General features: G+C 35.6%; 2 protein-coding genes across 2 annotated transcripts; both read left to right on the forward strand.

The window, feature by feature from the left end:
- The first annotated feature begins 6,735 nt into the window (after window positions 1-6,735).
- On the forward strand, window positions 6,736-7,224 carry LOC148544390 (uncharacterized). Its single transcript, XM_088498929.1, has one exon. It carries the CDS (start codon window positions 6,736-6,738, stop codon window positions 7,222-7,224), a length of 489 nt encoding a protein of 162 aa, XP_088355055.1.
- A 6,277-nt stretch (window positions 7,225-13,501) lies between these two features.
- On the forward strand, window positions 13,502-13,990 carry LOC148544391 (uncharacterized). The gene has a single exon (XM_088498930.1). The coding sequence runs from the start codon at window positions 13,502-13,504 to the stop codon at window positions 13,988-13,990; it is 489 nt and encodes a 162-aa protein (XP_088355056.1).
- Window positions 13,991-14,373: the final 383 nt, after the last annotated feature.

Here is a 14,373-nt window from a genome sequence, read left to right on the forward strand (position 1 = left end):
CAGTGGGGAATTAGAGAAACTCCAAAAACATCATGGGAACTCGTTGCAGCCGTGACTAGATTATACCCTAATCTCAACCTGGAGGACAAGGTTGATCTAAATGGAGAGGATAATGTAAGAAAGAGAATAATAGAATTGGATGGGAGTGAGCATTCTAATGCAAGCAATTCTACAAAAGGGAAGTTAGTTACAGAGCAGAGACATGTGGCTACTGATCCACCTCCTTCAGACATGCATAGAAGCATGAGAGGACACATCATAAATACTAAATTTAAGGATTATGCAGGGTAGCTTGAGCCTGTTATAGTGCCATTCTATCATTATGTTCCTCCCTCTTCTGGTTACATCGAATTCCTTGTATATGTTCTAATTAATTCTTCTTTTCGTCCAGGTCCTCATGCACAATGACCATTGCTGCATTTTCTGCTTCACTTTCTTTTCTTAGTTCATATCACTATTTCATTGGTTTATTTTGTCTTCAAGTAATACTTCCAACTCATATAGCTCCAATTTCCTTGTAATTATTATTTTGAATCATCAATACAACATCACTTTTCCATCTACATTATTAAGTACCTTCCACACTCTCCTTAGCAATTAGCCATTTGGCCATTTCATCTTCTCTCTCCCCACTCACTCTCTCCTCTTTATCTCTCATTTATTCTTCTTTCTCGTGGCGTCGTCTTCATCCCCAACTCCAAATTTATTAATCTTAAACCCTCAATCTTCCATAAAAAATAGATCATCATTCACCACCACCACCATCGCCACCTCTCCTGTCACCACCGCTTTCTCTTCCCAACTGAGGCCCTCCTGTAACCCAAAAAGTCCTCATGGTCCCACAAGTCCGTTTCCATTTCTACTCCTAGTAACATAACAAGCACACAATGTCCTATTATCATTTCGATGTCATAGTCACCGCCGTAGCTTCGTCTTCTGCTTTTTTCAATACCAGAACTACATCACAATAACTAAAAACTACATCACAATAACAAAAAACTACACCTAGAACTAGAAGGTGAGGATGATTGAAACTGGAAGGCAAGCGCGATGGTCAGAATTAAAAGGCGAGCACCATAACCAGAACTGAAAGGCAAGCTTGACAGGATGGGAGTTGGCTCCTTTGTTGGCGTTGAAATACATGCTCAGACAAGGACATTGGCATGTTGAAGCAGTGGTGGTGAGCCTGAGAAGGAAGGTCATAGACAGAGAAGGATGAGCAAGGTGAGGAGAAGGATACTGCTCTGACGGTGCAAGTAGGCACTGGAGGAGAGTTGGTAGGGGCAATTTTGTGAGGGTTTCATAGGTTCTTGTTGTTGTTGTTGTTAGTAGAGAGAGACTCATAAATGCTGGATGAGGAAGAATGGGAATGCAGATCTAGAAATAGAAAATTGGGAACAAGGAAGAGAGAAAATTTTAGAAGATTAGGAATTTAATTGGAAAATTAGAGTTTTAATTTGGAAATTGAAACCCTAAATTTTAAACGGTGCCACATCATTAGTTACAGATGCCACGTTTACATTCCATTTGTTGCATCAGATATTTCTGTTAATGAAAAATGTCTCTTTTGACGGCTAGGTATTTCGTGCAGGTTTTTAAATTATTAAATATTATTTTTGTCGATAATAAAAGTGGGAATCATTATTGTCAGCGTTTGAATAATTCGGAGGCATTTTTGGTGGTTAATCCTTTATTTAACTAGTACTTTTGCCTGTAAGTTAGGAATATAAATCTTTTAAATCTACTTTGTCCTGACATTATAAATTATAGTATAAAAGATTAATAAAATAAAATTATTTTTACAAAAAGTCGTATGGGACAAAAGTACCCGTTGGCTAAGAAAACCAAAATCTTTGTAAACAAAAAAGATTAAATAATAAGTTTTTTTTGTTAATATTTTCATGTGAAAGAATTTAAATTTTTTATATTTATTATCTAAACTTTGAAATAATTTAATGTATATACTTTTACGTTTAATTAGGTATTAATTTTATTGCTTAAATAAAAATAATTAATTTTTATGCTTGTTATTTAAAAATAATATTTTTTCCTTTCTATATATAAAAATATAATTAGATATTAGTATAAAAAAATTATATTAATAGTTATAAAATTTACTCAAAATCAATTTTTTTGAAACAATTGAATCTTGATTTGAATTATTAATTACCATATTAGTATTCTCTTTAAATTATATGTAATAAATATTTGAAAGAAGAGAAGTAAAAATATATATTAGAAAGATAAGCGGTGAAAATTTGAAACTAAATAAAAAAATTAAAAAGTATGCATATAATAATAACAATAATATAATATATTCTTTTATGTGAATAATATTATGGAATTATTTTTAATTATATATTTAATGTATTGTTTAATTTTATGAATTTATTTAAAATATATTATTTTATTAATTTTATTTTTTGTAGAATAAAACGTAGAGAAATAGAGAATGTGTAAACCCCACTAAAATCGGTAAATAATTAGTCAATAATTTGAATTTTAATTAGGAAAGCTAAAAATGCAAAACTAATATCAAAATAGGATAGAGCTCGTCGAAACGAGAATTTTGATATCAATTTCAAAATTTTGGCCCAAAATTGGACAGAAAGGGCCGAACCAGTTGAACCGGGGCCCAAACCGGACCCAAACATTTAAACTAAACCCTTCTTCCCCATTTGCATGCAACGATACAAACAGATTTGGGAAAGGGAGGAGAAGCTCTCAAACCCTCACCATCTTTGATCCACTGTATCTTCCTCGTTTGAGCTCCAATTGACGAGCCGTTTGCGGCCACGCGTTCATCTCGGAGTCCTCTTCATTTCTATCCGAACAAAGTGGTAAGTTTCTCACCAATTTATTCCCAGTTCTCTGTGTCCCTTTTCTACACGAAAATTATTGAGATTTTGAGTGATTTTGATAATTTTAATGGTTTAGGTGCAAACTAAAATTGGATAATTGTTGGGTTGCACTCCAATCATCAATGGGTACGGTAAGAATAACCTAAACCCTAGCCAATTTTTTATTTATTGATGAAAAATCTGAATTTGGATATATATGTGAATTAGGGGTGAATGAGTTATATATATTTGCATTGGGTTTGAGTTGGGAGTACTTGGAGGCTTATTGGTGATCAAGGCTTGTTTTGGGGCTGTTTTAATTAAGCTTGGAGGGGCTGTGATTTATGTTGTGAGGCTGCCTTGGGTGAAACTAAGTGATCGGCCAAGGTATGGTTTAAGTTTCGCACGTTTAATATTTACGGTGTTGTGAAAACTTAGGTTAGAGGAACCATAAGATAAGTTAAATTGTTTGTTGTATTTAATTATTAGCCTTGTAATGTTGTTGGAATAGATTTGTTGGTGGATATATATTGGAATTATGAGGTGTGAAAGTTATTAATCGTATGCTCTTGTATTTATTTATGATGGGTTATGGTTGGTGTTTCTTAATAAGGATGTAGAGTTATGTGGTATTGCATATGCTGTAACTAATTCTGTGATGATTGAAATTACATGGAATCAAGTCCTAGTTAAACCTCGGAATATTTGGAAATGAACTGGAGAATTTGGAATCTTTTTGTTAAATATATGATTTATGGTAAATTTTCAAATTGTAGTTGTGGAATCTGATTTTTACTGCATAAATTTTAGAATAGCAGTAAATTGTTAGCTCTGCTACGAATGTTTCAAAATGAATTTTGAAATAAAACTAATTTTAAATAAAGCTTTAGTCCTATTATTTTAACGTCGTAAAATTTTAGAATGGTTGGACTTGTGTTTTTAAATATATGAATTTTTGAAATACATTGCGTTATACAATAAAAGCCAGATTTTGTCTTCTTAGATCAGCAATTTTGAGAGTTTATAACTTCTACTTATGGATGGATATTCATGTGCAACCAATTGGAGGTGAAAATTAATTATGCTTAGTAGTTGTGATTTAAATTTCAGGGCTGTCCATATTTTAATGAGTGAGTTATGGGACTTGGAAGAGGACATGTTCATTAGCTTTTAAAACAGAATTCTGCAGAAAGTTACTCAACGTCCAAGTTACATAACTCCTTCATTAAAAATTTTTTTGACCTGAAACTAGTTGAAAAAGAAACCTAAATATGTTAAGTTAAACCATATTAATTTTAAGGCTATTGGATTTAATTTGAATTTTATATGGAATTTTAGATATCGTACGTTGCTGCTATTTTCTCGTTTCTAAGCACTGCAGAACAGTCAGCATTTTTCCTCTATTTCTGAGGCTAGTTAAATAAAAAAATTGTTATTTTTGGTTTGTTAGAAAGCTTATTCCGAGATGAACGTCTGGACATAAAGGTTGCCTAATTCCGAGTTCATTTGTTATACTAAAAACAGAAAAGAAAATAGAGTGTCGAGGATGTCTTGGTGATAGTCATGGGTCCGAGAAGTCAAAGATTAATCTTCGTGTTATGTGATTGATTTTAAGATTATTCGATATTAAAGAGGTTGAGAAGAGTTTAATAAATGGTTTGGTTAGGACCCGGAAAGGGTAAACGTGATAAATTATAAGGGAATGATGCGAAAGCTAAATGAATATATGTTGCTGTGGCTATAAAGAGCGAATGTAAGGAAATGATGATGAAAAATGTGAAAGGGAAGTTGTTAATAAAAGGAGTTAACATGCTATGGCTTGATGAATCATTAAATAATGATTATGACTATGAACTGGCTTATGAATAATGATATCTAAGATACGAGTTTCCCTGTGTAAAAACCGTGGCTCGCCACCACGTGTTCCAGGATGAATCTCGATACTCTGTTGACCCTACGTCGTAAAGGTGACCGGGCAAGTATAAATTCTCAGGTATGAATAGCCCTCATTGAGTGATTTATATGATGATTAAATATGAACTCTATGCATAGACTCTTGGGGATGCCCGACGGGGGACAGTCTAAGGTTTTCGGACTTGTCGGGTTGGCTGGATAACCGGCAGATGGGCCCCATCAGTCATAGGACAGGCATGTATCATATGCATTTGTTTGTTTTGATTGTTATGCATTTTCTGGGTTTGCCTAATTGATTTATATCATCTGCTACCTGTTATACTTGCTACTTGTACTATTTGCTCATTACTTGTGCGTGAACTTGTTTGGTTGCTTGTTTCTGTTGCATTATGGATGATGGAGGGATGGAGGAAAAGGAGAAACGGTTTGGTGTTAATTAGGATTGAAATTGAGTAAGTTAGGTAGATTTAGAATACCTACCCCTGTTTATGGCTTCTGTTTAGTAATTAAGTTGGATAATTGAATAACGAAGTTCTAAGATTCCTTATGGCATTCTCAGGACCTTATTTATTATACACGTGGCACTTTTACCATGCTGAGAACCTCCAGTTCTCATTCCATATTGTATTGTTGTTTTTCAGATGCAGGTCGAGAGGCTCCTCGCTAGGCGTCTGGATCCAGGGAAGCGAAGTAGTCCTTGGGTGTATTTTGGTTTTCCATTTGTATATATGTATATATGTATTTAGCTTACTCTCCAAGTAACTTATGTATACTGCTCCTCTTAAAGGTTGAGGGAGAGATAGGAGTTTATTTTGGTGTATTTTGGGGATACCTATGTATGTTCATATATATATATATATATATATATATATATATATATATATATATATATATATATATATATATATATATATATATATCCTCTGGCCAGCCTTACCTTCGCAGGCTGAGTCAGGGGGCTAGTTATGCTGTTTCCTTGGCTTTCTTCTATTAGTCAGGGGGCTAGTTATGCTGTTTTCTTGGCTTTCTTCTATTATTTTGCTTATCTTTATCATGTTCCTATTAGGTTTCTTAGCACGCAAGTAATCCTTTCCTGAGCGTTGCGCTTTTTATTTTGCGATTTTGTTTTATCTGTTTTTCAATGCTCCTAGTTAAGTACCATTTTTTCTATTATTATTATTATTATTATTATTATTATTATTATTATTATTATTATTATTATTATTATTATCATTATTATTATTATTATTATTATCATTATTATCATTATTATTATTATTATCATTATCATTATTATCATTATTATCATTATCATTATCATTATCATTATCATTATCATTATCATTATCATTATCATTATCATTATCATTATCATTATTATTATTATTATTATTATTATTATTATTATTATTATTATTCTTAAAGGTCGTAATACCTTACTATCTCAATCTTATGACTTAAGCATAAGATTAAGTATGGTAGGGTGTTACATTATGGTATCAGAGCAGTTCATTCCTATAGAGCCTGAGGATGGACTGATGGTGCTTTTGTACATTCTCTGTGTATATGTTTGTGTGCTATTAGGATATCTAACTGATATGTGTAGCATACATGTTCGTGAGCATGCGTTTGGGACTCTTAAGCACTGAACTTGAGATATTGAGACTAATCACCTTAATATCAATTGTCTGGTGTGAACAGGGGCCAAATGTTGACTCGCGGATCCGAGCGAGGTAACTGGAAGGAAAATCCTAGGCCCGAACCAATGCGAGGACCCCGAGATGGAAGCTCGGGTGCTGGTACAAGCAACATAGGTCAATACTATAGGTTCATGACCCTTACCGATTTCCTCAAGAGTGGTCCACCTCGGTTTAACAAAAATGCCAATGCGTTAGAGGCTGATCGGTGATTTCGAGATTTGGAGAGATTCTTATACACTCAGCACATACCGGAAGTACATTCGGTAGAAATAGTGACTTACATGTTGGAGGGTGATGCTCAAGAATGGTGGCAGGAGTTATATCATACCTTGCAGATGGAGTTAACAGATATCCCTTGGCGTAAATTCAAGACGGAATTTTACGAAAAATATTTCTTACATGCAATTCGTGTTGCAAAAGAATTGAAGTTAATGCAACTGAAGCAAGAAAATATATCTGTTGCTGACTATACCCGTGAATTCGACAACTTGTGTAATCTATCAAGAGTTTGTCAAGGAAATCCAGCCGACTATGAGGTGTGGAAGTGTGTTCAGTATGAAAAAGGGCTTAGAAGAGACATTTTCAACTACGTGAGTCCGCAAAGGTTAACGAATTTTCCTGAATTGGTTATGAAAAGTCAATTCGCAGAACGTTACTCTATGAAGTTAACAATGTTACAGGAAGGCTATGGAGAGACTACTCCGGATGAGCCGCATAGAGCCGAACTAGGTGTATGTTATAAGTGCGGGAAGCCAGGGCATATAGCTTGAGACTGTCCACACAAGAAACGCCGGGATGCAGTCAAATTCGATCTTCAGACCCGAGGTAACTATAATCTAGCAGTTGAGTTTTTAACTACCTTGCGTATTATTAATATATGTATGATCTATTTTTGAAGCACGACAAGTTTTGATGATCGTAGAGTCCGAGCCAATGGTTAGTTGAAGACTACTAGTTGTTGAGATGGAGCGATACTTAGCTAACTTAGATGAGCGGCTAGGTTCTTGGAAGATAAGAATCAGAATGACGAAGTGGACGCTGGGTGAATTATACCTAAGGAATTGGAACCGTTGAGAGCTATGCGGAGTTACCGTTTGAAATCCAGTGACGTTAAGATTTCAAGGAAAAAGGAATAGAGCGAGTTCAACCTTTAGTTGTTAATTGATCGAGAGACAAGTAGAGGTGAGACCAAATTCCTATACGAGAGAGTTTCCAAGACCGTTCTTGAAGATGTACCAGAATTTCCACCTTAGAGAGAACGTGATTTTGCCATAGACGTAGTGTCAAAAATCGGATCAGTGTTGGTTGCACCACAAGTGAAGACATCATTAGAATCAGTAGTGTTCAAGACCAAGTTGAAGAGAGAACTGGAAGAGAGGATCATCCAACTAAGTGTCTCTTTGCGAGAGCATGCCAACTAATCTTCACGACTTAATCTAACCTTTCTCTTATAGCTTGCATTGAAAGTTCTATCTTGAACCTTCTCCTATAAAAGCCCAACTCATTGTTCTTCCGATCTTGTTCCTTACTTGTACAAAGCTTGTCTCTTTTGAATTCAGCTTGAACTCATCCTAATATAATCACATAACTTTTGAATCCTGGTGACCTGCGGTGCGTGAAGTTGCTCTCTTGTGGAAACTCGCATTCCTTTCAAGTCAACTAGAACCTATTCAATCCGATATGCCTTATTCTTTCTATTTACGCTTTGATTCGAACTTCTTTCCTGAAATGTAACTAGGTTTCTCTTCTTGTGCATCCCATTAGTTCTGTACAACTCCGGTTAACTGTATGCAAGACTTTCTTTTGAATTCTTGTGAACACCGTTCGCGCTACTTGTTCGTCCCTTTGAACCTAACGTTTCTTTGAAAAATAAACTTGTGTTGGATTTTGCGTCACGCATAACTCTTAGATGCAATTATTAGAGTATTAATCCTTTAAAGCAAGGCTTTTGAACATGAAAATAAAGTAGCGACATTCCTAGGAAATCTAGAGCCTTAACCCTTGCCGATCGTATCGCTCATGACTAAATAGATGCAATGAGGTGCACCGTGTAAATGAAACACCAGGATACGCTGGAAGCCTTCGAGCCATGGAAAGAAGATTGATTCTTATACCAATACTTGTATCACTTGAACCTAATGAACCATTTGGAGAATTATTACGATGCATTATTGGAAAACTGAAGATGCGTGCTGAAGCGACATCGTAAGATCGTAGCAGACGCCTTAAGTGAGAAGTTTCTAAGGGATTCTTGGACGATTAATTCCAAAGGAGAAAATGTTAGATGAGTTATAGTTCTCTGTTGGAGAGTGCGAGTGTAGTTGGAAGGGTCGAACTAAATCCATTGCCAGTTTACAACATGATAATGATGAAGTACGGGACACGTAATGAGTCAATAAGGAATCGCCAAAGATGTCGAAGTCTGGTAAACAAAAGGAAATTAAGAAGAGATTTACATGACCAATGCCGAAATAGAGATCATAGAGTCAAGGACTTAAGAAGTGCAATACTGGTAATAAGGAGCTATTAAGAGTACCGAAGCCGGTTGAATCAAGAAGACACCAAGAGAGGGTTGTGTGTCAAAATCGGAAATTGAAATGAGAAACTATTGCCCGAAGCTTATAAGAGAGGATTTTCGAATTTACCTTAAGATTTCTAAAACCTACCACGAATCTAAGAAGATATTTTGAGCAGCCAAAAATGAAGACGAAGTGGCAATCTATGTGATTACAAGTTTGACGCATGAGAAAGAAAAGAGAGACCACCAGGAGCTGTGTAGAATGCTACAACCATCGAAGGTTCTACATTAAGGGTAACAGAGAATAGCCATTGATTTCATAATAGGTTACCGAGGACTAGGACAAAAGGTGATACTGTTAGGGAATTGTGGATCAAGTGACCAAACCCATTTTTCCCATCAGAGTAAACTACTGATTGGGGATATCAAAGAGACTATACATCAGAGAGAAGGTGAGACTTCACGGTATGTTAAACACCTTTGAATTAACCGAAAACTAGAATATCGAACGTCTTAGTTCCTGAATTTGACAGCCGAGACAACAGAGGAAGAGTTACGCAAATCTGAGTTAGAATTTTCACTATGAAAGCCGACAAAAGAGTTAGGCAGATCTAAGAAGAAGACTTCTCAAGTTGGAAGGAAGAGGATACCTATTCATGAAGATCACTTCAACGAACTAGAATTGGATGACCAATCAAAAACTAAAAAGCTAAATCCCCATCACATCGGACCAGTGGCGTATAGGATCGCTTTACCACCACATCGTTCGAACCTACATGACGTGTTTCACGTATCGCAGCTTCATAAATACAATTTTGATCCTAGTCATGTCCTAGAACCAGAATCAGTCCAAGTGAGAGAAGATCTGACGCTTCCTGTAACACCCTATCATACAAAGTCTTATGCTTAAGTCATAATTCAGAGATGGCAAGGTATTACGACCTCTAAAACAAAAATTTAGTACGTATAGTAGTATGAATAATTGATTATAACTAGGAGCCTTTGTAGAAAAAGGGGGTAAACAAAAACCGAAACTCGAACGGGCAAAACTCCGATCGATAACGTAACGAACCGGGATAAGCTGACGCGAGATCATATATATAAAGAGTGTCAAAAACAAGAATATCAAGACTCAAAACCCGGCTGCGAAGAGAACCGGTCCGAGCATAGCAATATATACATATGATAAAATAAGGAAACCCCAAAGGAAACCCAAAGGGACACAAATACAGAAAACCTATTCTCCAAAAATCCCCTCTAGAAGGAGTCATCACAGTTTGTATTATTTAATGGAGATAAAAGTATCTAAACAAGATATATAACCCAAAACAGAGTCCCGAGAACAAAGGATCTTCGCTAATCCAGAAGTCTCCAGCATGCTTCAGCGAGAAACCTCACGTCCTGCATCTGAAAACCACAAAATCCGCATGGGTGTTAAATATATGATTTATGGTAAATTTTCAAATTGTAGTTGTGGAATCTGATTTTTACTGCATAAATTTTAGAATAGCAGTAAATTGTTAGCTCTGCTACGAATGTTTCAAAATGAATTTTGAAATAAAACTAATTTTAAATAAAGCTTTAGTCCTATTATTTTAACGTCGTAAAATTTTAGAATGGTTGGACTTGTGTTTTTAAATATATGAATTTTTGAAATACATTGCGTTATACAATAAAAGCCAGATTTTGTCTTCTTAGATCAGCAATTTTGAGAGTTTATAACTTCTACTTATGGATGGATATTCATGTGCAACCAATTGGAGGTGAAAATTAATTATGCTTAGTAGTTGTGATTTAAATTTCAGGGCTGTCTATATTTTAATGAGTGAGTTATGGGACTTGGAAGAGGACATGTTCATTAGCTTTTAAAACAGAATTCTGCAGAAAGTTACTCAACGTCCAAGTTACATAACTCCTTCATTAAAAATTTTTTTGACCTGAAACTAGTTGAAAAAGAAACCTAAATATGTTAAGTTAAACCATATTAATTTTAAGGCTATTGGATTTAATTTGAATTTTATATGGAATTTTAGATATCGTACGTTGCTGCTATTTTCTCGTTTCTAAGCACTGCAGAACAGTCAGCATTTTTCCTCTATTTCTGAGGCTAGTTAAATAAAAAAATTGTTATTTTTGGTTTGTTAGAAAGCTTATTCCGAGATGAACGTCTGGACATAAAGGTTGCCTAATTCCGAGTTCATTTGTTATACTAAAAACAGAAAAGAAAATAGAGTGTCGAGGATGTCTTGGTGATAGTCATGGGTCCGAGAAGTCAAAGATTAATCTTCGTGTTATGTGATTGATTTTAAGATTATTCGATATTAAAGAGGTTGAGAAGATTTTAATAAATGGTTTGGTTAGGACCCGGAAAGGGTAAACGTGATAAATTATAAGGGAATGATGCGAAAGCTAAATGAATATATGTTGCTGTGGCTATAAAGAGCGAATGTAAGGAAATGATGATGAAAAATGTGAAAGGGAAGTTGTTAATAAAAGGAGTTAACATGCTATGGCTTGATGAATCATTAAATAATGATTATGACTATGAACTGGCTTATGAATAATGATATCTAAGATACGAGTTTCCCTGTGTAAAAACCGTGGCTCGCCACCACGTGTTCCAGGATGAATCTCGATACTCTGTTGACCCTACGTCGTAAAGGTGACCGGGCAAGTATAAATTCTCAGGTATGAATAGCCCTCATTGAGTGATTTATATGATGATTAAATATGAACTCTATGCATAGACTCTTGGGGATGCCCGACGGGGGACAGTCTAAGGTTTTCGGACTTGTCGGGTTGGCTGGATAACCGGCAGATGGGCCCCATCAGTCATAGGACAGGCATGTATCATATGCATTTGTTTGTTTTGATTGTTATGCATTTCCTGGGTTTGCCTAATTGATTTATATCATCTGCTACCTGTTATACTTGCTACTTGTACTATTTGCTCATTACTTGTGCGTGAACTTGTTTGGTTGCTTGTTTCTGTTGCATTATGGATGATGGAGGGATGGAGGAAAAGGAGAAACGGTTTGGTGTTAATTAGGATTGAAATTGAGTAAGTTAGGTAGATTTAGAATACCTACCCCTGTTTATGGCTTCTGTTTAGTAATTAAGTTGGATAATTGAATAACGAAGTTCTAAGATTCCTTATGGCATTCTCAGGACCTTATTTATTATACACGTGGCACTTTTACCATGCTGAGAACCTCCAGTTCTCATTCCATATTGTATTGTTGTTTTTCAGATGCAGGTCGAGAGGCTCCTCGCTAGGCGTCTGGATCCAGGGAAGCGAAGTAGTCCTTGGGTGTATTTTGGTTTTCCATTTGTATATATGTATATATGTATTTAGCTTACTCTCCAAGTAACTTATGTATACTGCTCCTCTTAAAGGTTGAGGGAGAGATAGGAGTTTATTTTGGTGTATTTTGGGGATACCTATGTATGTTCATATATATATATATATATATATATCCTCTGGCCAGCCTTAGCTTCACAGGCTGAGTCAGGGGGCTAGTTATGCTGTTTCCTTGGCTTTCTTCTATTAGTCAGGGGGCTAGTTATGCTGTTTTCTTGGCTTTCTTCTATTATTTTGCTTATCTTTATCATGTTCCTATTAGGTTTCTTAGCACGCAAGTAATCCTTTCCTGAGCGTTGCGCTTTTTATTTTGCGATTTTGTTTTATCCGTTTTTCAATGCTCCTAGTTAAGTACCATTTTTTCTATTATTATTATTATTATTATTATTATTATTATTATTATTATCATTATTATTATTATTATTATTATTATTATTATTATCATTATTATCATTATTATTATTATTATCATTATCATTATTATCATTATCATTATCATTATCATTATCATTATCATTATCATTATCATTATCATTATCATTATCATTATCATTATCATTATTATTATTATTATTATTATTATTATTATTATTATTATTATTATTCTTAAAGGTCGTAATACCTTACTATCTCAATCTTATGACTTAAGCATAAGATTAAGTATGGTAGGGTGTTACATTATGGTATCAGAGCAGTTCATTCCTATAGAGCCTGAGGATGGACTGATGGTGCTTTTGTACATTCTCTGTGTATATGTTTGTGTGCTATTAGGATATCTAACTGATATGTGTAGCATACATGTTCGTGAGCATGCGTTTGGGACTCTTAAGCACTGAACTTGAGATATTGAGACTAATTACCTTAATATCAATTGTCTGGTGTGAACAGGGGCCAAATGTTGACTCGCGGATCCGAGCGAGGTAACTGGAAGGAAAATCCTAGGCCCGAACCAATGCGAGGACCCCGAGATGGAAGCTCGGGTGCTGGTACAAGCAACATAGGTCAATACTATAGGTTCATGACCCTTACCGATTTCCTCAAGAGTGGTCCACCTCGGTTTAACAAAAATGCCAATGCGTTAGAGGCTGATCGGTGATTTCGAGATTTGGAGAGATTCTTATACACTCAGCACATACCGGAAGTACATTCGGTAGAAATAGTGACTTACATGTTGGAGGGTGATGCTCAAGAATGGTGGCAGGAGTTATATCATACCTTGCAGATGGAGTTAACAGATATCCCTTGGCGTAAATTCAAGACGGAATTTTACGAAAAATATTTCTTACATGCAATTCGTGTTGCAAAAGAATTGAAGTTAATGCAACTGAAGCAAGAAAATATGTCTGTTGCTGACTATACCCGTGAATTCGACAACTTGTGTAATCTATCAAGAGTTTGTCAAGGAAATCCAGCCGACTATGAGGTGTGGAAGTGTGTTCAGTATGAAAAAGGGCTTAGAAGAGACATTTTCAACTACGTGAGTCCGCAAAGGTTAACGAATTTTCCTGAATTGGTTATGAAAAGTCAATTCGCAGAACGTTACTCTATGAAGTTAACAATGTTACAGGAAGGCTATGGAGAGACTACTCCGGATGAGCCGCATAGAGCCGAACTAGGTGTATGTTATAAGTGCGGGAAGCCAGGGCATATAGCTTGAGACTGTCCACACAAGAAACGCCGGGATGCAGTCAAATTCGATCTTCAGACCCGAGGTAACTATAAGCTAGCAGTTGAGTTTTTAACTACCTTGCGTATTATTAATATATGTATGATCTATTTTTGAAGCACGACAAGTTTTGATGATCGTAGAGTCCGAGCCAATGGTTAGTTGAAGACTACTAGTTGTTGAGATGGAGCGATACTTAGCTAACTTAGATGAGCGGCTAGGTTCTTGGAAGATAAGAATCAGAATGACGAAGTGGACGCTGGGTGAATTATACCTAAGGAATTGGAACCGTTGAGAGCTATGCGGAGTTACCGTTTGAAATCCAGTGACGTTAAGATTTCAAGGAAAAAGGAATAGAGCGAGTTCAACCTTTA

This window comes from Arachis ipaensis, chromosome B9, assembly GCF_059453495.1.
Source record: "Arachis ipaensis isolate K30076 ecotype BB chromosome B9, ASM5945349v1, whole genome shotgun sequence".
Lineage (NCBI taxonomy): Eukaryota > Viridiplantae > Streptophyta > Magnoliopsida > Fabales > Fabaceae > Arachis > Arachis ipaensis.

Bases quoted from the DNA above. Each gene is read 5' to 3' on its own strand.
- LOC148544390 (XM_088498929.1), top strand. From the start codon at position 6,736: ATGTTGGAGGGTGATGCTCAAGAATGGTGGCAGGAGTTATATCATACC.
- LOC148544391 (XM_088498930.1), top strand. From the start codon at position 13,502: ATGTTGGAGGGTGATGCTCAAGAATGGTGGCAGGAGTTATATCATACC.